This window comes from Elgaria multicarinata, chromosome 3 (genome assembly GCF_023053635.1).
Source record: "Elgaria multicarinata webbii isolate HBS135686 ecotype San Diego chromosome 3, rElgMul1.1.pri, whole genome shotgun sequence".
NCBI lineage: Eukaryota > Metazoa > Chordata > Lepidosauria > Squamata > Anguidae > Elgaria > Elgaria multicarinata.
This window is the reverse complement of record NC_086173.1, coordinates 35,199,197-35,223,867: the sequence shown is the minus strand read 5'-3', so window position 1 is coordinate 35,223,867 and position 24,671 is coordinate 35,199,197. Positions and strand designations below refer to the sequence as shown.

Genomic DNA, 24,671 nt, shown 5'->3' with positions numbered 1-24,671 from the left:
TGGTTTGTGTAGTGACTTCAGCACTGTCTTAGATCTAGGATCATACAAATGCTCTTGCGGTTTTGCGGTCGCCGCTGAAGATTGTGGTATGTGGTGGGTTTTTTTTTTTTTGGCCAATAGGTGGAATACAGCTGGTTTTAATTTGAGAAGGAACCTGACAAGGCTAATACACTGTCACAATAATTCGGTACAAAACACTGTGGTTTAAAAACAACAACACTCTACTACATTTTCATCAATTATGAACAATCATGAAACCTAGAGCTTGAATCTCTCTCTTCTCTATGAAATTTAGGCTGAGATGATAACAGCCCCCTTTGTTGGAATCCTGAAATTTTCTATTTCATCTTTTAAAAGTTTTCCCCCTATAAGTCAGCCTTCCCCAAACTCCAGATGTATGCATCTCCAGCTGGCCGGGGATGATGAAGGTTGTAGTCCAACACATCTGGAGAGTACCAGGTTGGGGAAAGCTGTTAAAATGACATTATGTGAACATTGTGTCTTGTAACCTTTTAAAAAATACACATGGCTCTGGCTTTTATAATGATTGCAAGTTTTGGGCCCGGGATCATTTTAATGAAATAATGATAAATTTCAGAACTGAGTAAGCTGTTCACCTCTCTTAGGGCACAATCTTATGCATGTTTAGACAGAAAAGAGCCCTACAACTCCCAGCATTCCCCAGCCAGCCAAGTTGTAGAACTTTTTCCTGTTTAAGAGAATCATTACATGGGGGGAAATCATGTTTCCTTACTGTCGCTTCTCCACCCCGCTTTTGTCCCTCATTACTTCCTCTTTCTGCCCAGAGGGGAAAGATGAAGTAAACAATGATCATGTGGCCCATTCAGGGGCCATTTTGATCTAATTGCTTTTCCTGCACACAACAGGAGATCACAGCACATTCTGTAAAAAAAAAAATGTTGGATTAAAAGGGCACTATTTTGTGATGGAAAAACAAGCGGAAGAAGTGGGAGGTGGATGTCATTGTCTAAAGGACGTGCACACATACATAAGTGGGCATTAGTGAGCGAGCAATAAAATGCTCATCTGATAAAGGTGTAAATATGCATAGGATCGCACCCTTTGTCACTCACTTCTAAGTTCGCTGGTGTGTCCAACATGTCATAAAAATGATGGTTGTGAACAATGAATTTAGATTTAAGGTGGAGGTGGGGCAGGAGGAAGGTATCTATTGAAACAAAGCACTTCTTGGTGAAAATTGATGAAGTAGTGAATGTTGGCACAATCAGAGATGGGTCATTGTTAAGTATTTGTCCAAAAGACTGGGTGCTAAGGACATTATAGGAAGGCCAGTACTTACTTTATGACGTTCTAACTTTATGACTAAACAAATGTAAATGGATGGCAAATTGGGCAGGGCGTGAAAGTAGGTGCAGCTTCACAAGTGACTAGAAATATATTAGGACTGGGGAAGGAGAAGGGGAAAGGAGGAGAGATGGGTGTTTACTGTTTATGGAATAATCACTTCTCTGTCCCCAACTGACATGTATAGGGTTGTGCTAGCAATAACATTCTCCTTCCACTAATTAAGAAGGGGGCATAATGAACTGGCACACTCTCCTGTGGGAGCCCCATTGAACTGAACACAAGGTATGCAAGAGCACAGCTCTTCTTCACTTGTGCAGGGGGACTTCCTGGAGGATTGTGCGCCATGTCTGATCTGTTTGGCCTAATCTACACCAAGCAGGATATAGCACTATGAAAGCGGTATATGGTATGTGTCCATGGGCCCCAACAGTTGTCAGTGCACTTCAACACCGCTTTAAAGCAGTCGTGTGGCTCCTGCCTTTTATATACCGCTTTCATACCGCTTTCATAGTGCAATATCTTGCTTGGTGTAGATTAGGCCCTTTCCTCCCGTTCTGCCACTCTTCATTAGGGATGGGAAAATTAACAAAGTTTCTGCTTGTTGAGCATCTCCCAAGTTCCAACTCAGAGCTCAGTCCTTCTTGTTCCTGTTCCCAAAATGTGAACTTTTGTCGTTGATCAAACAGGAAAAGAGCACACACAAATACATGCTTGCTCCCCATTTACCAAAGCATGAAAATACTGTTTCCCCCATGCCATTTTAAAGAGCACATTTTCCTAACAAATGCATTTCGTGAATGTAATTGCAAGCTCAGGAATCTGTGAGCTTTGCCCTCCAAAATGCACTTGGGTTGGTGTTCAGAGTGCAAATGGGGCAAGTTATGGTCAAAAACAAATCGAAACAAAATTCTCAGACATCCCTGCTCTTCATGGCACTCAGACTCTGCTGCCCAACATTGCTGCTTCACATTACCTCATGGTAGGGCCACCTCTGTCAAAAGAAATAAGAGTTTTTGAGAGTGTTTTTCACTGCAGACTGACAGCCAGGAGGGGGTTGTGGTGGTGGGGAGCTTCACTTTAAAAGAAGAAAGGCTGTTATCCAGACTCAATTGCAGTACACAGCTTTTTTGCTCCTATTAGAGAGGGGGGAATGGGATTTATAACCCAAACTGACACACTTCTCTATAACACTCCAGTATAACTGTCATATGATTTTATCCATGAAATTCTCTCAAAAAGCAAGCAAGCAAGCAGGGGAAAAAGGGGGGGGGGAGGGAAGAGCTGCAGAGGGGCGACTTCATAAAACCCAAATTGTATTTTGACACTAAACGTCTTTATGCTGTGCCTTGCCCAACAATTCTCCATTTAGGTTCCAAATTACAGCCCCTGCTAGAAATCACCTTTGACTAGTCAGAAAACAGACGGTTACCTGTATGTAATCTAGGACTTGCTGGTGTCTTTGTTTAGCTGCAGCGACTTCGCTGTCTGAAATTGCTTCCCTTAGGGACTGCTGGGTGCTCAGAAAATCTAGCTCTATGACAGCAGAAAGGCGGCAATACAGACTAATAAATTTCTCCTTGTAACTGCAAAAATGAACTGCGGAGACAACAAAGCACAGAAGAAAGTGTGTTAGACGCGCAACTCTCAAAAGCCTTACCTTTCTGAGGAGATTGATATAGATGCTACTGCTTGTGTCCATCCCCACCCCCTGAAAACAAGTATATACTGAATATAAAAAGTAAAAATTCAGAGGGGTTGGCCCTGTTAGCTTGTTACAGTGAAAAAATAAAAAAAAATATTGTTGTATCTTAAAGATGTATTTGGCCCCGAAGCTTTCATGGATCAGGGCCTACTACTACAGGTGTTAAATTAGAGAAGCATAGTAGAAAGAGAGCTGTATTATTACAGTGCTCGTTGTTGTGAATGCCTCACTTTCTTATATGTATGCATTTGGGATCTACATAGAAATGTCACAAAGTAACTACTATTCAGCACCCCACTGTTACAATCTCCCCTTCCATACTCATGTGTGTTTGTGCATGTATCTGCCAACTAAGGGTAACATTTCATGCATCTGACAAAGTACGAATGTTTGTGCCACACAAACTTCAGCTGTTAAGTGAAGGTGAGCTTTTCTATTGGATAGCTTTCTGATGATGTAAAACGCATGCAAGCTTCAGGTATACATTAGAAATCTTAATCGGGCAGGATGAAAACACAAACAAAGGGTATGTTCACACATCCATTTCTTAGCACTCAATGATGGAAAATTCAAGGGAGGGTGTATGTGAGAAGTGACCTGTACAATTTTTCACTTTTCACTTCAAAGACTACAACTTTCATCTTTTCACTTCAAAGACTACATTTTTCAATGCAGGGCATTCAAAGAGCGTGGAATTATCAAGTGGTGTTCATGCACATGTGAATGAGCTCCAAGGTTGGGCCTGTGCATGGGTAGCATAAACGTATAGCCACTAGCTGTGCAACCGATGCTTGCGATGAGCAGCTGTCTTGCACAATCTATGAGTCAGATGCACGTTTGATATGTGTTGATGGGCAAGGCACCTACATGATCAGTGCTATGCTGCACTCAGGGGCATGTGATTACAGGTCCAGTCACGATGCTGCCACGTCCCTCTCAGGTACAGTCTTGGCTGAGTGACCTCCCATGCTACAATGTGCCTGGTTACAAAAGTTATAATCTAGGGCTGGAGAATCTGTGGCCCTCTAGATATTGATGGTGCTATATAAATAAAATAAATAAATAAATAATAATAATAATAATAATAATAATAATAATAATAATAATAATTGGAATCCAGCTCTAACCAGCCCAAGCCAGCATGACCAATAGTCAAGGATGATGAGAGTTGTAGCCCAACATCTGGAAGACCACAGGCTCCCCATCCATGTCATAATCAGACCTGTGGCTGCAGTGAAGAAGTAGGCGTTACCTAGACCTACCTGTTAGTCCATGACAGAGGGGTGAAGATCTCATGATGGTTTTATCATGAGATCCCCCCTCTGTTTTCAAGCGGCATGCGATGACCTCAGGGGGAGAGGCGTCATGCCTGCCATTTTAATTTTCTTAAAGAGCCAGCAGCGCACGAGCACTCATGCACAAAAGGTAAGTTTTTTAAATATATAAATATATTTTCCCCACTCCCCCCCCCCATGGGCACAGTGCTCCTGAGGAGCTCTGCGCCCCATGCATGGGTCCCAGCTCCTCGCGAGAAACTGTGAGGAGCCGGGACAAACTGTGGTGCTCGGCCACACGTTCTGCGTGGAAAAACTGGGCCTAAGGAGAGGGCGAGATCCCGGGGCAAGGAAGGGATCATCCCTCCATGATCCCAGGATCCTCTGTGCATCATGTGAACGCACAGGGACGATCCCAGGGGTCACCCCAGGATTTCGCCCTGTCTAGCTATGGCCATAGTCCACACCAAAGTCCAAGAATTCCCTGCTCATGCAAATAAGGATGCTATACAAGTCTGTTTTTCTGTCCCATTAATATATTGGGACACTGATGGAGTGAGGCTGCAAACCATGACCCACTCACCTTGGAGTAGCAACTAACACACTAGAAAATAAAACTGGCCTGCTGCATGAAGTTAACGTGTAACTGTGTAACTTCAGAACTGACTTTCAGTTTTGTGGTGGACCTAGATAGAAACTTAGAAATCTGTCTTGTATCAGGTTGGACTGTTTGACCATCTAGCCCAGTGTTGTTTACTCTGACTGGCAGCAGCTCTCCAGGGATTCTCATAGAGGCCATTCTCATCACTTGGTACCTGATCCTTTTCTAGAATGGAGATTGCTAGAGATTGAACCGGAGACATTCTCCATGCTAAGCGTGTGCCTTCCCACTGAGCTATGGACCCATTCCTTCATGTCCCCCAAGTATTTTTCAAGTGTTCATATAGATAACCTAATCACTAAACACTTCATACTTCAAAAACATGTTGGTCAAAGCATTGCTCTCTCTGGATCCGACATGCTCATTGTTTGGCCGTGTTCTGTCAGTGTTGCTCTTCTGGGCTGTAACTTGTCATACCCTCTCCACTACAAATGTGCATCTTTCCCAGGAATATAATCACAGCGTTTGGAACAGATGTGTTGTACAGTGGTGTAGGGATTTCAGAGATATCTGCAGAAGATTCAAATGAGTTTGGATTTCTATGAATCCGATTCTGCAACAGATTGTCTTCTTCAAAGTCGTGTGATTCCATGGACTTGCAGAACATTTTTTTTAAAAAACGAACAAACTTTGGGGAAGAATTCACACAAATTTGCACTTGTGCTAATGCACATTAGTGCTTGTGCGCACTTTTGCAAGTGGAATGAAATTCTCATACAGCCCTAAAAAAAATCTAGTTTCATCAATGAGTGGACCATGGAACAAAAGGCGCCTGTCAATCCATGAAACGAAGATGGAACTGATTTACTGAAACCTGTACTCTCTCCTGCTCATTTCCTTTTGGCACTCTCAACATCGCCGCAGTTAATGGCAACATTTAAAAGAAGATCCACCTCTTCACAAACATATCAAACATTCTGCCAGACGAACACTTTCAAGTTTGCTTGAAAATCTGCATACATTCAATACATCTATAGAAACGGCCCTAGTTTTTGCATACCTTTGTGAAAACTACTGGTTGTTGGTTGTTTTATTATGGTTTTAATTTTTGTGAACTGCCCAGAGAGCTTCGGCTATTGGGCGGTATAAAAATGTAATAAATAAATAAATAAATAAATAAATAAATAAAACAGATTTTCAATTTGGATTAACCAGGATGATGGTAGTGGGGGAGGTGTAGGGGCATGTTTTTTTTTTTTTTTTTTTTTTTTTTATGGAATTGAAAAAGAAAGCGCCAGAAGAATTGAAGCAGCAGGGCTGCCAAGGGTCTATTTTTGTCCATGTTGCTTTTATGAAGAGGACCTTACCAGATGTACATCCTTTCCCATGGGGGATAATAATGTTTTTTTTCCTTGATATGATACAAGTGCACTATACATGTCAAGATTATTGCTATCTCTACATAATAGAAGGAGCAGTGCTAATCTTTCTATCAGGGGAGGGGGGAATAGGCTGCATTGTGATGCCTTAAAAATAATTTTCTCTTCTACATTGTCAATATAGAAAAAAACACATGTTGTCACTGGATGTCACAATGGCAACAGCTCATATAAGTAACTATCAAAAATAATTAGATAAACATGGCAGAAGACGGGTCCATCAGTGGCTATTATTAGTTTTAACACTGTCTCAAAGAGAGGGCTCATTTATATCTCACACTCTACCCAGGAATTCTCTTAGGAGAATTCAGAACACCCTCATCAAACTACAGTTCCCAGGAGTATTTCAGGATAGTTATGACAGTTAATCTGATTGAAAGCTGATAAGAGTTTTTAGTCAAGATATGCCCAGAGTGTCCCTCCATTGACCAGCTGCTTGGGAAACAGCCTCCATTAGATTCATCTTCTTTGTATTCACTAGAGCACCATCTGGCCAATGTTGTTAGATGTCTAACCAAATGTTGGTAGTTCTATAATAACACTGATCTCTAACCCATCATGGTAACTCTTGGGAGGACTAATTAATCTAGCTCATAGCTAGATGGGGCTTTATCATGGGGTGAACCCTGGGATCATCCCTGTGTGTCCACATGACGCACAGGGGATCCCAGGATCAGGAAGGGATGATCCCGCCCTTGCCCCAGGATAGAGCCCTCTATTTTGGCTCTGGTTTTTCTGTGGTCCTGGGCTGAGCCCGAGACCGTGGAACATGTGGCCGGTTGCCACGGGTTGACCTGGCTCCACGTGATTCCTCGCAAGGAGCTGGGAGCCACGCACAGAGTGCAGCGCTCCCCAGGAGTGCTGCGCCCATCGGGGTTAGGGTGTGGGGAGCGGGGGAAATAATTTAAATTTTAAAAAAGACTTCCCTATTGCGCATGAGCGTTCATGCACTGCTTGCCCCTTAAAAATAAAAAAATGGGCGGGTGCGACGGCTCTCAGAGGATGGATCTCACGTTAAACACAATGTGAGATCTTCCCTCCTCCATCACAGAATAGCAGGTAGGTTTGGCTAAGTCCCTAGAGAGATGCCTGGCATTACAACTTTGAGAATTTTCACTAGTCTTACTGAAATCCTTTCAACATTCCATAACTTTCCTATGGGCTTTGCTGGTTTTTGTATTGTTTCAAAAGCCTGCTAAACCCATTTAACCAGAGATGAAGGTAGGACCAACAAAGCAAAGACTCTCTCAAAGCCCTTTCAATTTTCTGAAAAACTATTGCCCATCTCCAGCAGTGGTAAATTTTGAAGTGGTAAATTTTGAAGGTGAATTGTGACAGTCCCCATACCCCCCCCCAGGGTTTTTTTTTTTAAAAAAAATGCATGTATTTGTGGAGATCTTTATCAATAAAATAGCTTTAGTCATTTTCTCATCCTCACCAGGAGCAGACATTTTGTAAGACAAATGGCTGTTAATTGCCTATTCCAGAGCAGGCTACCCCCAAAATATTTTGCATTACAACAGGGGTAGCTCATAATCCTATATGACTCCTGGAGTGGGGAACCCCTATTTCTTCCCAGTTGCAGTGGGGATTGCCGGGAAACTCAGGGAAGGGAACAAGGAAGCCTGAAAGGGGTGGCAGATAATGGCATCATCCCTGCTAATTAAAAAGTCCCTGTGCTTAAGCCCTGTGAGCCCTGGTTCACTGATCTCCATCCTATATGGATCCTTAAGAGGCAAACCCTTGTGTACTATATTACTATTAATATGTAATAGTAAACATATTACATAGTAATATGTTTACTATGATATGAAATCAAACTAGTCTTTTTGCCAGCAGGTCATCAGCAGGCCGATCTGAGCCCACAAATGCCTGAAAATGGAAAAGGAGAGATGTCCTGGCTCTCTTTGTTCTCCTCCGAGAGGGCCAGCTGCTGTAGCGCTCTTTGAGTGGCATGTGGTCTTACAGCTTGCACCACGCGTGTGGCGCTATTAGTAAAATTACAGTCGCTGCTTCAGCTTGAGAGCTGAAGCTTCTAGCTGCTGTGGTTGGAAGCCAGGCTCTTAATATTACTGTAACAAACGTTACTTCAACATAGCCCTTTGTGGTTTTACAATTATAGATCTGGTAGCCACCCACTAATGGGGAATGGAAGCTTCCAATATTCTGGAGGTGAATCACAGCCATTTTATAGGCGCTAGGGAGAAAACGTGTAATAAATCAGACAGAAAATGGCCCCTGCTCTAGGGCATGGGATCAGTTACTTTTTGTTGGAAAAGTAAAATTGAGCTTTTATTGGAATTCTCTCCGCAGCACTGTGAAGCCCCATGCCATAAATTCACTGCATTGAGCCAAATGAGCAAAGTCTGCGGAATCCTCCTTGTGTATGGCAAACAGCGTTGCTATCTCCACTGCCTGCTCTAATCTATGGCTGATACTAAATGGATGGTGATCTTCTTGGCAGTCTCATGATGTTTTGGGGTTTTTCTTGCAGTCTCCTCTGCCAGGTCAAAAGAAAGCCCGTAGCTCAGTGGCAAATCATGCCCTTTGCATGCATAATGGCCAAATTCTACTGTTGGTGTTTTCAAATGTTCTTTTATGTGAGCTGCAGAGAAGCAACAATGTATAAAATAAATACATCTTCATTTCAAAGAAACTCAAGGGGAGGCAAGCAGCTAGGACAGACCTCTACTCAAGGGCCAAAAGTGATATTACTTTAAATCTGTGACTAACAGTGACATCTGTTTGTTTTTACTCTACAGTAGGTGTGCGTGTGTGAATCCAGATCTTCAATGTCTCCCTCCTTGCTGGGCTCTGATCTGAATCAGCTCCCCTGTACCTACTGCTAGTTAGATTAGACAATATTGGGCTACAGATACCAAAGCTTTGCTTGTACAAAACGTGGCTCCGTACATCCCTATCACATGAGTTTGGTTTCACTTTAAGAAAAAAAGACTCTGTGCATTAAATCCTGGAAAAAACATGATGACTTAGAAGGCTGAATTTGTAATTTTTGAATATGTGAGACCAGTAGTTGTGTTGATTCATATCTGATTTTCAAAGAATGTAAATGGATGAGAGTTTAGACTGGGAAAGTTGGTCTATGAATCAATTGTATCCTAAGAGCGCTGGGATTTCAGAGGTGTAACCAAGTTGCCAAGAACTAATAAATAGCAAAAGAAGACGAAGAAGAAGAGGAGGAGGAGGAGGAGGAGGAGGAGGAAGAGGAGGTGGAGGAGGAGGAGAGAACTCCCTTCAGAGGGGCTGATGTTTTGAGTTGTAGCCCCAAAGAACTGGAAGGTACCAGATTGGGGAAGGCTGCAATAGACCTTCCTTGATGCTCCTTTGCAACAGCTGGCATTCAATGGCCGTACTGCCTCTGCACACGGAGGCAGCATTATTTCATGTAACCATTGTAGACATACCAATCACAACCTAATTTCCTGTGAACTGCTGAGGGATTTTTAAAATTATATTCAGCAGAACAGAAGTGCTGCAAATCAATAAATAAATTGTGACTATGATAGCCATGGATAGACATATTCTCCATGATCAGTCTGAATTAGCAGCATTTGTCTGAGAAATTTCTTTGCCTCCAAAATAAATCAACAAATCAGTTCCATGTCAAGCTCCACTCTATATCAAAATGCTCACGGAAAAGTAGTCAGATATGGGTGATCAACATATGAAGAGTGTCTTTCTCCACCACATTTTTGAAACTGAAAGCAGTGTTAAGACAATCTGACTCATTTTGCTTTCATTGAACGGTGCTGCCTGAATTGTCCATTTCAATATGCCCCTATTCCTAATGCCTACGCTGCACTAAAGGGTCGTGTGTTGCTTGATCATTTGTGGACTGACTGGCTTCTGCATTCCAATAGTTATGACTAGAGCGTGTAACCTGGTAGCTACATTCCCTCTATTACTTGTCTGTAGTCAGAGAGAAAAATGTTGTTGCCAAGAAATCATCACGTGATTTATTGACTCTCCACTGGGACGGGGGAGGCAAGGGCTGGAGGGGAACAGATACAACTTTGTGATTTTATTATAAGGCGACTGGGTTAATATTTCTAGGTGAAGCAAGGTAGTATACCGAGTTCAAACATCTGAAGAGGGAGGTTAAGGAATCCTGAGTGCGGGGTGTAAGGGTTATTCTGTCCTGGGGCAGTGCAGACGTCGTCTGAGGCAGGGAGCAGGAGAAGAAAGGACACATTATGACCCAGTTCCAACACCTCCTGTGTATACAGACGGAAGAGCTTAGCCTGCAGAGGGACACGCACAGAGAAGAAATGGGGGGGAGGGGGGGGAGGAGGAGGAGGTGAGAGTTACAACATCGTACTTACATAAACAACCACCAAAATGGTATAAAACATTAGAGCAAAGTTGCACAACATCAACATTGGCATTTTTATAAAACATAAATAGAGGTAGAAATTTTATATTTATGTGTGCGTGTTAATTTTGCTTCATAAAATAAAGATGTAAAGCTCTAATCATGTTCCACATTAAAACACGCGCACACACATGCACACACCCTAACCTCCCCCAGAAAATAACATTTATGTTTCTTATTAGCCAGAAAACGATCACACTCCATGAGCTTTTCAAGATTATGATTGTATAATTATGTGAAAACATGAAAATGAATTCAATTAAAAAGCTTTAACATTCAATTTAGGAGTTGGTTAGCAAGGCTATGCACCTTTATTTTGGCCTCTCCTCCCCTCCCCCTCTCTCCCCCAGCCTGTCACCAAATGGGGCAATGAAAAAGATTTAACCAGACCCAACCAAAAATAATACATAACATGAAAATTAAACAGCACGTAGTGTATATTTTATTAAGATCTACTTTGATCGAAAATTAAACTATAGAAACAGGGTTATCTCTAGGCTTTTCCAAAGCGGTGCTTTTTTATTTCAGCATAACAGCAAGAACAAGAAAGTGCTTGTGTCAGGGAGGGGGGCATCGATTAATCTTATGCTGATTTTTATTAGGGACAGAAAATAATACAAATGCACTGCTTTCCTACAATTTTAACAGTAGTAATATGAGATCTAATCAAATTGCACTTTAAGCAATGTGAATTGAATATCAGAAAGAAGTGTTCTAGGACATTCTTATTTATTGTGGCCATTTCACCCCCAAAAGTCAACAAATCAAAGCAAACCATTTTGCTGAGAGTGAAACAGCAAGCAATGATAAAATAATGAGTTGTCATCTGCTAATGTAGAAGAACCCTTCCTAAACGGGAAGACTGCTTCTGTAAAAGATCTTCTTTTGAAAAGATGTTCCCATTTTGACGAAACATCTAGGGAAGACAGTCTCACAATTTTTGAGGAAGCCATTGAGAACACACCTCCATGTGGACTTGCTATTTGAACTTGGTCAAAAGGTGCTTTTGATCTACTAAGAAAACTGTGATGAACAACAACAAAAAAGTGGTAGACATTTTTGGGCCAAAGCACCTTTTATGCAGCCTCCGTACATTATACCGAGAAACCCAGGAAACTATAAGAACATCAGAAGAGCCATGCTGGATCAGACCAAAGGTCCAGCATTCTGTTCACGCAGTGGCCAAACAAGCAAACGCTTAGCATAGCCTTCCCCAAACTGGTGCCTGAAAGATGTGTTGGACTGCAACTCCCATCATTCATAAGAGCTGCAGTCCAGCACATAGGGAGGGTACCAGGTTTGGGAAGGTTGCCTTAGGATCTAGCAGCCCATGAAACGAGTGGGAAAGTGAGATCATGCCTGCTGTCTCTACTCTTGAGCTCCACACATTGATTGGATTTTCTGCACATAGCTTATATGCTTCCTGGCTGTATATGTGTAGGCTTTCCCTACATGGTCAGTACCCCGTGGAGAAGCCTAATGTATGTACAGAGACTATGCATGTAGGCTCTGTGCATGAGACCTAATCAATGCATGGAGACCTGATCACAGAATGGAGGCCAACAGGCGCTGGACAGGGCACAACTTTGTCAAAAAGCAGGACACAAAAGAGAAATGAAAAGAAATCATGCTCCTCTCCTATGCATTGATTATTTTATCTACACATTTCATGCCATCTACCCAGGGCTTATGCTTCTGATGACACTAAAATTACTTTACCAGATTTCTTTTCTACAACAGAGTGGGCAAATGTCACCATGGCTAGATGTACACCAAGCAGGATATAACACTTTGAAGGCGGTTTGATGAAAACTGTATATGGAACATGTCATGGGCCCCAACAGTTGTCAGTGAACTTCAATACCATTATAAAGAAGCAGTGTAGATCCTGCCTCTCGTACAAGTGTTCCTGATTCAGAAGTTTGTGTAAACAGTGAGCCATTTACTATTCAAGGTGATTGCGCCAGAATGCTTGGCCCCCAGCTATTCTGGCCTGGATATGGGTGCACAGTAAAGAAGTCACATGCAAACTAATAGGCCATGTCCCAAATCTTGCATTGTCATTCTGTGAGGGCCAAACGTAGCACTGCAAATAGTTCACAAGTTCACAACCAAACCATACTTCACAGGTGTACAAGAGCCAATTCTACACTAATGTTGTCCCTTATGAAAGCTACTTATTTTTATAGCACTGGGTGATACCCTGCTTGCAGTGAAGTATTTTGCTGGGGTTTCAACATGGGTCAGAGCATCTTTTTTGAAAGCATGCAATGGCAGCACAGCCATGAAATCCATAACGGTGTCTCCAAACATCCCTTCTATCATGAACAAGATGCCATCCATCCCACCTCCGAAATAAGCAGCACACTCCAGGCAAAAAGAATTGACCGTGAACCAGCCCTAGAGTTTATGGTTCTGAAACAAAATGATGATGGTTAGCGGAAATACATATAGTTAGATAGCAGATAGTTTCCCTTCAAGTTACTGTATCCACTTGGAATGAATAGGGCAGTAAGTATCACAACACATCATACCTGTCGTAGAGGTAGATTGATCTGTTTAAGGAGAGCTTTCATTGCCATCTGGAGCTCAAAGAACAGTCGCGTTGGGCACTCTGTGGAATGATCCATATTTTCCATAGATTCTGAGCCAGAAAGGCTTTGGATCCATTCCCACTCCTCTCTGTATACGGAGTGAAGTTAAAATTAGAAATATAACAAAAGTTCACTGCACAAGGAAGAATTTACTGTACGTATGTTTGAGCTCTGTTGAGGTTTTCATTCTCAGATAGTAAAAATTTCTAAACTTATAACAGGCCCTATTGTTTGTGGTTAAAAAAAGGGCCAACTTTCTGATTTCATTCTCTTTGAGCATGTATATCAAACTGAAGGCTTCTTTACTAAGATCTAAAAAAAAAATGCCTTTGAAACATTTCAGCTTTCATTGACATGCGGGCTGTTCCATGTTTCTATAATCTTTTAACACACATGCCTTGGGCTACGGTGGCATTTTTCCAGGGGGCTCAATTTTCTCATCAGGACTTTCTAGCACTGAATGTAGCCAATAAAAACGGTTTGGTTTTTGCTAGACACATTTTTGCTCTGACCCACTCCCCCTGCTTATGGGTGAGGCGGTCTTGCCCATGATTGTAGTTTCTAACAGAATGAGCAGGAGCATCCCAAATGCAGCCCAGGGGGGGGGAGGGGCTGACAACATGTTGAAGTGAGTGAAGTGACCATCTCAAGAGTGTCCCCCCCACCCCGGTAAGGCCTTTTAAATCCAGAGTTTGAAATTACCAAACTGCATCACTGATTATGACTGTGCTATTCAAGCACTTTACAATCTCTAAGTGATGTCAAGGTGCAGGGTCGAATGGGATGCCATAAATCAATAGGCACGAAGCTGTTGCCATTTGAACATGGAGGCATGGAAGAGGTGGGAATTTGGAGAATTTTCTGTGATCCTACATCAGCTGCCCAATAATGGTTTGGATGTATCTTCTGTAATTCCACTTAGGAAACTAAGGCGGTGTGTGGATGGGAGACCAGCTGGCCACCCCCACTATGCTACTCAGAGAGCAAGGGTAGCATATGAATATAATAAATCAACCAATTCCTTGCTTTATAAAAGGAAAGCTGAGCAGTCACTTCAAACTTGCTAGCATTTACAGTGAAGTTCAATCAGCCAGTATGGTTCTATAGGTAGAAAGTTGTACTTAGAGCAAGCAGCACTGAGTTCAAATTTTGCTATGGATCCTGTGTTTGGCACTGGGTCAGCTACTGTCTCTCAGCTTTAATTTCCCACATGTGAAACAGGAATAACAACAATCTATCACGCTGTAAGGGGGCATAGCACAATACAGATTGTAAAGCAGTTAGTAATTTAACAGTGCAACTCTACACATGTCTACTCAGAAGTAGGTTTTACTGAGTTCAACTAAAGTAACTGCGTATAGGACTCCAGTCTGCAAAGTGCTAACTAAACACCATGGGGGGAAATGCTCACTTACTTGGACACATTGCTGTTGTCTCGGATTTTAACATGACACAGAATGTTGGGTAGCTTTTGCAATACAAGGACTTTTATCTGATCCACTGAACTGCAGAGTTTCAGGTAGCCCAAATAGAGGCCAGGAGCCAGGCGCTGTTGGCTCCTTCTGTGATAGGAAAGTGTATCCTATTGAAAAAAAGAATGAGAGAAAATGTTAAGCTGGAATGTCTTCTTGGATTGGCTTCCCTATGAAAGAAAAATCCGGAATCAGAGAGCAGTTGGTAATATTACAGGATATACTTTTTATTTGATCTTATGCTTTTGTCTCCTGGCTCTCATCTTTTCTTCCATATCTCTGGCTCTGCCGAACAAACCACAGATACGTGTATGTGTGTGTGTGTGTGTGTGTGTCTAAAAAAACAACCCCAAAAATCTAGAACAACTCCACTGGAGTAAGTCCTCTTGAAATCAAACAAGAGGACTCACATATTTAAGGTAAAGGTTTGATGGAACCAGTATAGATAAGATTTTCATCAACATTCATCCCAACTAGCCATGTCTCCAACTCCCTCCATGTTTTTAAGGGCCCCATTTGCACTGGAGTATAAGCAAATCCAAATGCACATAGGATCCCTACATATAATCTGTATCCTAAAACATGGAGGGTGCAGATTGTGTTGCGCATGAAGGGGGGCATGTACATACAGTACTGTGAAAGTGATGCCCTGAATATATGGAGGCTAGGAATGGGGCGAGCAGGCACAATCCTGATTCCCCATCCTTTACATGTTCACCTACAGATTCATATGAATGTCTGCACAGAGTGTTTATCTTGTGATGATATGAGGTGAATCTTGGTGGCGACAGCAGAAAGAATCTCCCAAGGGATCTACAGTGACCTTCTTGTCAGCTTTTAGCCCTGTATTTAGAACTGGAAAAGTTCCTAGTTCTAAATGAGTGAAGAAAGCATTGTTTTTAATACTTGGAAGATCCAACACCAATTAGTCTCTTTCCTACACAGATTGCTTTCATTTTAGTTTGGAAGCCAGTAGAGATAGCCCCATAGTCATGGCCAATTAGCTCAGTTGCCACAGTCAGAAACGTGTGGTTTGCTGATAATCACTGTTTTCCTCAAGCAGATTTTCTTAAATATTTGAAGAGGAGGAGGGGAGAAATAGGATAAAATGAGACTTGTCCCCCAAATGCACCTAAAGCGAAATTTTGAGATGAATTTGCCCTGTTGAGGCAAAATATCTGCAGGAATTAAAGGAAGTTAACAGAAGTTTGATGAATGAGAGCAATTTCTTTGGGTTTCACATGACTTTCTTACTATTAATTTCAGTAAGAATTAGAGTTTGAGCTGTTGGAGTTGTGGAAGAGTTGTTACAACATTCCGTCTAGTCTGAACTTCTTTTAAAAGGGGGTGGTGGTGGATTGGGCAGGTTCTTCTCAGGAGAACCAGCCAAGGCATTTCAAGTGAATCAAAAAGAGTTTAAAGGTGTCAGGAGATGTGAAAGGGGGGGGACTAGGAACCCATGAACTTATGCATAGCTGTCCTATATGGTAGGCCAACAGGTCTATGCATGAAAGCTTCTGTCTAGCCAGGGATTGGAGTAACTCTATCCACCCAGGCTAGCCATTGGCTTGCTTCAGCAGGAAGGACTATAAAAGCTTCCTGTTCAGGATGGGACTTAGATTGGCCAATTATATTGGCTCACACTTGATGTCTTCTGGTGACACAGTTCTGACAGAAAGATGACAGTGGCAAAATTTCTCAGGGGTGGAAGTGACAATTTTACACATCCCTAAGTTGCCAGTCAATTTTGTCTCAAGTAATATTTTGAGGCAAATTTCAAGGCTCCTAATCATGCTGAATGGAGTAATTAAAAAGAGAGAGAGCGAGAGAGCGAGAGCGCTTCAGTTAAGGCCTGCCTGCAAAATTTCTCAATGGCTTTTCATTAGAGATGGGGATTGCATTTTAATTCATATTTACAAACTAAAACCCAGTTATCCTTTGAAACTTGCACTTCTCTGAATTTTGCAATGGAGTTCTCCAATCAGAAAATTCAAAAACAGGTCTATTGGACAAAATACTGTTAAAATGCATTATATTAGGGAAATTGCTTGCAAAAAATGTGTATAACAGGCAAAAATGCATGTATTCGGAGAAAAGTACACAAAGATGCAAATGGATTTTCACGCAAACTTTAAAAAAATACATTTTCAAAATTCAGGATAAATTAAAGTTAAGATTGGAGAAATTCTCAGAATTCAAGACAAATCAAATTTAAGATTGGACAAATAAACAACTGAGACAAACTAAAATGGACCAATTCATCCATCTCTGCTTTTCTCACATCTCAATGTAGCATATGCATATTTCAAAAATGAATGGTGGGGAATGGAACAGAGAAGAGGGCAAGATTAAGCTCAGATTAGTTTTGTATTGAAAGGCGTCATGAGCCTGCAGCTCTAGCACAGATTTAGATGGTTGGACCTGCCCTTAGACACAGTGGCACCTGAAGTCCCTCCTCACCTGGTGCCCTCAAAAACTGGTGGTAAACAATACTCTAATTTGAAATGTGGAACTATTTATATTTAATTAAGTGTCATTCACTTGCCCTTGCTGGATGTCCTATGTTGTGTAGTTTGCATCCTTTTCTGCTTTGAGAATTAAAACTGTTTCTATTTATTACTTGCCCCAAACTCCACCCAAATGATCTGAAATCAAGCAGAAACGGCTCCGTAGAGATCAGAATAGTTGAGACAAGGCCTTAGATTTACTACCAGGCAAAACACAACATACATTTCAAACCTCTGAAGATATCCTCAAATCTATTGACCTGTGCGGGCTACTAGAGGCCTCTGTGCAGGTGCAAGGTTAAAATGCCTGCCTTGTACAAACTGGGCCGTCCCCCTGTGCTTGGTTGCTACATGGCGCCAGCTGAGTTAATGCCTGGGCTTCTCCCTTAGGGCCACTCAGTGGTGGTGTCAGGAAGTGGCAGCCAAGTTAGTACATGGGCCTTTCTTCTCATGCCACTTGGTAATGATGCCAGGAGGTGGCAGCCAAGTTAGTGTGTGGGCCTTTGATGCCACCCAGTGGTAGTGGCCTGGAAGTGTCAATGGTGAGCTGCATCAGGTATCAATCCAGAACTAAAATGTTCTGGAATAAGATGCATATCTATTGAATAATGGGCATCTGACCATTCTATCGGAGAGGTAGGCTTTTGCAAAAGCACGCATAGTCAAATAGAATTCCCCACCCACCCCTGCCACTGGTATTCTCAAGGGCCCACTCAGCCAATCCCCCAAAAGCTGAGGCTGGAGCGCTCAGCACACTTCAGGAAGTATCCAATGAATGGAGTGCTGTGATTGAACAGACACTGCAGTTCACTCCGTGATGCAATTGGTCCATGTTCAGCGATGTCAGGGAAAGTCCTCGGCGCACCTGACCAATTGGTTGCAAAACTTTACTGCTAGAATAAAATTAGTCATCTTGAGCCATTTTCCATTAGCCAACACAAGGATCTTTATGATCAGAAAGAACTCTCCTAGAGGACTGGCACCGTCTACACTTAACTAACATCTATAAAGCAATATAAAGAAAGCATTAACAGGGCAATATGTATATATGCACACATACACATATAGCATTCCTTAAAGATTACCCTAATAAATGAAACTGACTGCCATCCCGAGTTACTCGTGCCACTGGAGTGGTGGAGGATTAAGGAACCTGGCCCCATGCCTTCACCACTGGAACCATCTGCCATTGCTATGCCTGGCTCTAAGCAGTGGAATTAGATCTTCATTGTGACGAGTGTTTCATGAGGAAAATACCTATTTGATGATCGACGAGTAAGCCAAGAAGGGCCGGACATTTGATAGGAATCCACAAACCATTAGGGGGACTTTTTTTCCACCAGGGACGTAGTGGAAACTTGATCAGGCCTGTATTTGGGATTTCCTTCTATAAAAATATGCTCTGTTCTCCGCCACCCTCTTTTTTTCATACCTGTAATGGATTTTTAATGTCTCAAGTCTAGCCTAGTCTAGTGTGCAATATTCCCATATCTTTTAAATGAAACAAAACACTCCAAATGGGGGAGCGGGTACTATGAACTGTTGATTTGCAGCACTTCTGATTAGTTCAACTGGCTTCTCTTGGGCGATTTTGGAGTTAAATGGCTTGGTGAGACAAATGTTTGCAGTAGTTAATATGAATCACTGGATAGGATGACACAGAAGCAGGATTCAGCTTAAGCCAGGGAGTTATTCTGTTTCTGGTAGGGATGTGTGAGAAATTTGCTCCATCGAGTTTTTTTTTTTTAAAAAAAAATCAAATTATTCAATTTGTACCTCTCGGACCTAAAGACAATTTGCAGTCAGAAGTCTGTACATTTCTCAGCTAGCAATGTGTTCTGCAAAATTAAAATTAAAACATGCACCCATTTGCACCCATTTGAAAAAAAATGCATACATTTGGAAAAAAATGTGCAAAGAAAAATGTGTAAATTTCCAAAACGTTTGCAAACATGGTTTAGTCAATGGGTGCATGTATCCAAAAATGTGTAGGTTTAAAAATACATACATTATAATTATGCATACAAATTTCCATACGGATTTTTTTTGGGGGGGGGGAATTGTAGTCTCATATGGGCCATTGCTAGACGAGGGTTTAGCCTGGGCTGATACCCGGGCTTACCCCTGTGCGTCCAGATGATGCACAGGGGATCCCGGGGTCAGCCTGGGCTAAACCCTCCCTTGCCCTGGGATAACTGGCACCAGTTGTGGCCCGGTATTTCCACATACTAAGCCAGGGGCTGTGGAAGGTCTAGCCCATTCCGCGGCTTTTCCTGGCTATGCGGCTTACTTGCGAGTAGCCAGGAGAAGCTGCGCTGTGCCCATCGGGCGGGGAGGGGGCAGAGCTAAAGCCCTCCTTAAGAGCTATCACTGTGCCATGTTTTATTTCTTTGTCTTTAAAAATGAGGGTGCTGTAAGCATTTCTGTTAATACTAGTTACTCAAATACTGAACGGTTCTTCGACGGGTAATTCAATGAGGTAGAGAGGAGGGGCACTCCAAAATCAAGGCAGAGATGGAGCTCCAGATCGAATTTCAAGGCAGAGAAGAACCACTTTGCACACCCCTGGTCAATTCTGAAAAGATTCACTTGGATCTACACTATTAGTTGAACTTAGGTCCCACTGAAAACAATGGGATAAGTTAGCCATGATTTAATTTAAGACGCATTGATTTTAAAGGGAACCTAGGTTCAAAGACCTTGGTCTGGATCCAACCCATGTTCTGGTCTACGTGTCTCATAGTGTTGTGTTTTTAAAAGAGAGAATTATCCATCAAGGTCCTAAGGACAGATTTCCAGTGATTTCATTTGGATCAGCTTCCAAAGTTGGCGCAGGCTGCATATGGCTTGGTGGTCCCAAACTTTCAAGGGCTTTTATCAGAAGGAATTGTGTGGTTGACCAGTTTTACATATGTAAAGAACAATAGAGGTACCTGGATCGTGATGAGCAAGATGTCTAATGCTGTCGGCTCCTCTGGCGTTGAAAGGGATTTTCTCTGGCTTTGTAGTTTGGATATCTGCATCCATTTGCCATTAAAAAAGGAATAGAGAGTCTCCACTTCTCTTATTGTAACTATGATAATATTGCCATGCCGGTCCTTGATTGGTTCATAATAGACTCTGCCCAAATTGTGCGTGCCCAGCAGATTCTGTGTGTAGGGTGGGGGTGGGGGGAATTGAAGAAGAAGAAAAAGAGACAGAATTCTTAGCTCATTTACACAAATATTGGTGCACACATCACCATGTATTATGAGACCGAGGATGGAGAGGAACAGTAGAGCTCTTATTATTTTATTTATTTATTTATTTCATTTCATTTCTATACCGCCCAATAGCTGAAACTCTCTGGGCGGTTCACAAAAATTAAAACCATGAAGAGCATAATAAAACAACCAACAATTTAAAAATTGTTTATAAGCTTGTCCATGTCTAGGGTGACCAACTGTCAGGATTTCCCCGGATTTGTCCTGGTTATTGTTCTTTCCATGGTGTCAGGGGGGATTTTCTATAATTTTCAATAATGTCCTGGAATGATACACCTTCCTCTTTAAGGCTGCCATTAGCCATTTAAGGCATGCTTTCTTGAGGCACATCATTTCCCCACCCCGAGCTCCAATTGAGGTCTTAAAGGGGAAAGTGGGTCATTCGTGGACATTATAGAAAAGGCCCCAATTGGAGTGGATGGTGGTGGTGCAGAATGAAATCCTTTCCCCTCCTCCACTCCAATCGGGTTCTTTAAGGTGGCGGGGGAATAACGTACTTTCTGCAGGACTCAGAAAGCTGCTTCCCCACATACACACTAGGTGTCCTCTTTTTTGGTTTCCCAAATATGGTCACCCTATCCATGTCACATCCTGCAGTGTTCCATTTCACAGCAACATGGCAACAGCACTTCTCTGTGGTGGCCCCGTCCCTTTGGAATGACACCCCATCTGCAAGACGTCAGGCATTGACATTCATGTGCTTTTGACGAATATTAAAAAAATCTACTTGTTTAGCCTGGCTTTTCCCAGCGATTAACTTGTCCCAAAGTTGCTGTGCTTTTATAATGATGTATTGTTTTATAATATGCTATAAACTGCTTTGGGTGGGGGCGGGGGAGTTAAAAATGGGAAGTGGTGTATAAATATCCTAAAACAAGTAAGCTACCCCAGCAGCTGGCCTGTTATAGACAGCACAACAGCTGGGGCTTAAAAATTTCCCTAAAATCAATTTGGAGCTTCTCCAGCTTTCATAGGCTGGCAAATCCCAAACATGAGTGGCTGGCTACATCCCTCCTGGTGAATGGGTGTATGTATTTCAATCACAGACTGATTGTTGCGCTTGTCTCAAATATATTCTGTCCTGCCAATATGATCAAAAAGGAACACATATACTAGGAAAGAATGGACAGAAGATTTTGGAGAGGCAATAATAAAGGAGGGCATATGGATTACGGTTGTGCATGGTTGCCAAATTCAACTCGGAGGTCGTTTTGGAGCCCCCAAAATGGCACCGATTTGCCTCAGGGTGCTTTGTGGGTTGCCTGCCTCATCTCGGCACTGAAGCCAAGGTGAGATTCGGGGGCCCTGAGGTGACTCGGCCTTGCGGGTCCCTGGGTGGCACCCAGGAAAGCCGGGAGCAACTCTGGGTAGGAGTGCATTGGACTCCCAACTCTGTGCTCCCTCCCTTGCCTCCCCTTCAGCCCCCAACCCAGAGCTACCGGTGCTGGGACTTACCCGCTCACCTGCCGCCACTGTGCTGCTGCTGCAGCTGCATGCTCACCGCCGCATTACCCCATCTCTTCCACCATCCCTCCATCGCCACCATGACCGTGAAATGCAGTGTCCCCCTGAGAGCCAGGCCGCGATTTCAAGATATCGCAGGGACTCTGTTTTAATACATCTACAGCCAAAAACTATGGTGGCCACAAAGGGCCATTTTTCCCTTTACAGCTGGCTGCCGTAGTTTGAGGCCCAGAAACCCCACGATATTTTGAAATCATGGCCTGGCTCTCAGGAGGATGCTGTGTTTTCCTGGTTGCGGCGGCAATGTGGCAGTGATGGCAACAATGCAGCAGCGGTGGCAGGTGAGCAAGGAGAGGGAGGTGAGTCCAGAGCCATCCAAAGTGGTCCGAGATGCCCTGAAACTTTGGTACCAATCTGCTTTGGCTTTGGACTGCCCCAGAACTGACTCGTAATCAAGGTGAGGCAGGCTGAATCAGTCCACCTCACCTCAGTTTCGGGGATTTGGCCCGAGGTGGTGCACAGCCCTAATATGGATCATGACCCTATGGAAAAAACACTACACCACATATGTACTAATGAGGATGCTTTACATTGCATTGGGTCACTGGTTCATAGAGCCCAACATTGTCTGCTCTGACGGGGGGCCACAGATCTCCAGGATTCAAGGCATTGCTCTTTCCTACTCCTACTGCAATCTGAGATGCTGTTGAACATGGAATCTTCTGCACACAAAGTAACATGCTCTACCACTGAGCTGTGCCCCCTCCTATGGCATCAGTCAGAAAGGGATGGAAATGCTTAGTTCTGCTCTATATTTGCAAGTCAATTGACAAACATAAATGAAAAAAGGGGTGGTGGAGGGAACCCAGTCTGGCATAGGCTGTAAATCACATCACAACTGAAATCAATGGCAACACTCCCATTGAGTTTTAATGGAACTGGACCACATCCATGGACTTAGATCTCTTCTCACAGATGGTAATGGGAGTTTTAGCACTTACTTCAAAGTAAGGCGAATTAATCCAATATGGAGATCATTTGAAACCCCCTCTGTGTATCCATCAGTGGAGCTAAGGAAAAATTCTGTTGGACGGCTGGGTAGAATGAGGATGAATGGTTTACAGAGTTGGTACACATGTTAGCCTCTTAATAATTCACCACATGTATGGAACCTTCTCTGGCCTTGAGCACTACTGGGGTTGTTTCCTTGAGCATCAGTAATGTATATCAGTTTCAGACTCCTTGGGTGAAAAGGGCATCAAAATTTCAGGTACATTTGAAAGATACTGTTTGCTAGAGTTGATTGTAGTTAAATAATGGCCAATTTGTCTGGGAAACATATACGCAACAGCAATGTGTGTTTCAGAAAACTACAAGACTATGAATAATTCCCCGGACAAGTACATTTTACAGGAGCTCTGTGAAGCCTGGTAGGTCAAGGCACTATGCAATACATTAAAACATTTGGCTCAATTTGGGTTACACATCTTTCTGCTATTCTCTTCACCCTTAGTATAGTATTTTAAATGAGTGTTTTGTATGTTTCAATCTTTGCAGGGGTCACTGAAGAAGACACCCCAGTGTCGAAACACGTTTGACCTGCTATTTTAATTTCTCTGTTGGTATTCTTGTACAACATTGATGCAATCAGATGTATACAGTAGATGCCGGTGCACTTTAATTATTTAATACAGTCGTTGAATTGTATTTATGTGATAAAACCTTGTTAAAACTGTCTTTTTCCTTAACTCTTTGAATCTGGATAGTTGTACATTTTGTTAAGGACAACACCCTTTCTTTTTACACAATTTGTCTGGGAAACATATACGCAACGTATACGCAATGTGTGCTTCAGAAAACTACAAGACTATGAATAATTCCCAGGACAGAAAAGCATTCTGGCAAAATAAATGAAAGCTAAACGGGTGGGTGGGGAGCACTTTAAAAAGGCAACAAGACAATATTAGCCTACAGACAAAATAAGTGGGAGATCCTGTTGGGCAGTCCCCATTCTGTTGTTGTTATCATGTTGAACTGCAGAATTTTAAAATATGACAAAATTGTAAATAATTGACTGGCACTACAAAATTTATAAAAGACCCCCATTTTTCTCCAAAGTTGCCCAATTTCTCTCTTTGTTCTTTGACATGCACAAACCATAGTCCCATATTTTACCCAGCCATTCTTGAATAGATGGATGTTTGTTGGCTTTCAATATTTATTTACTTATTTATTTAAAGCATTTTATCCTGCTCCTCAGCCAATAAAGGCTCCCGGCGTGGTTACTTGTCATAAAGTAATCTTGCACCAGTTACCATGTGTGAGATCAAACCCCTGTCTTTATAAGACAATATATCATTACATTTCAATGGGGCTTGTCCAGGAGAACCTTTTGCCAGATCATGCCCTATTAATGTCCTGGAGGAATCTGGCTGCCCACCACTGGAAGCAGGACAAGGGACTAGGTGGACTCTTGGCCTGATTGAGCAAAGCTTTTCTTCTCCTTCAGAGAGGGACGGCCTTATAAGGGCCAGCATGTTGAGTTCACTGCAATCAACTCCTGAAGAGATGCCCAGATGTCTCAAAGAAAAATCCCTAGCGTTTTAAATATGCTCCTAACTTTGGAAGCTTTC

The 24,671-nt window shown here is 42.5% G+C and overlaps 1 protein-coding gene across 1 annotated transcript in view; it reads right to left on the bottom strand.

The window, feature by feature from the left end:
• The window catches only part of ANKFN1 (ankyrin repeat and fibronectin type III domain containing 1), a 150,813-nt gene that overhangs the window by 12,672 nt on the left and 113,470 nt on the right, over window positions 1–24,671 (bottom strand). Inside the window, exons 12-16 of the mRNA XM_063119897.1 lie at window positions 20,245–20,460; window positions 14,748–14,914; window positions 13,273–13,420; window positions 10,439–10,607; window positions 2,759–2,925 (exon numbers count right to left, since the gene is read on the bottom strand). Coding sequence (XP_062975967.1) covers window positions 2,759–2,925; window positions 10,439–10,607; window positions 13,273–13,420; window positions 14,748–14,914; window positions 20,245–20,460 — 867 coding nt within the window. The remainder of the gene's footprint in view (window positions 1–2,758; window positions 2,926–10,438; window positions 10,608–13,272; window positions 13,421–14,747; window positions 14,915–20,244; window positions 20,461–24,671) is intronic.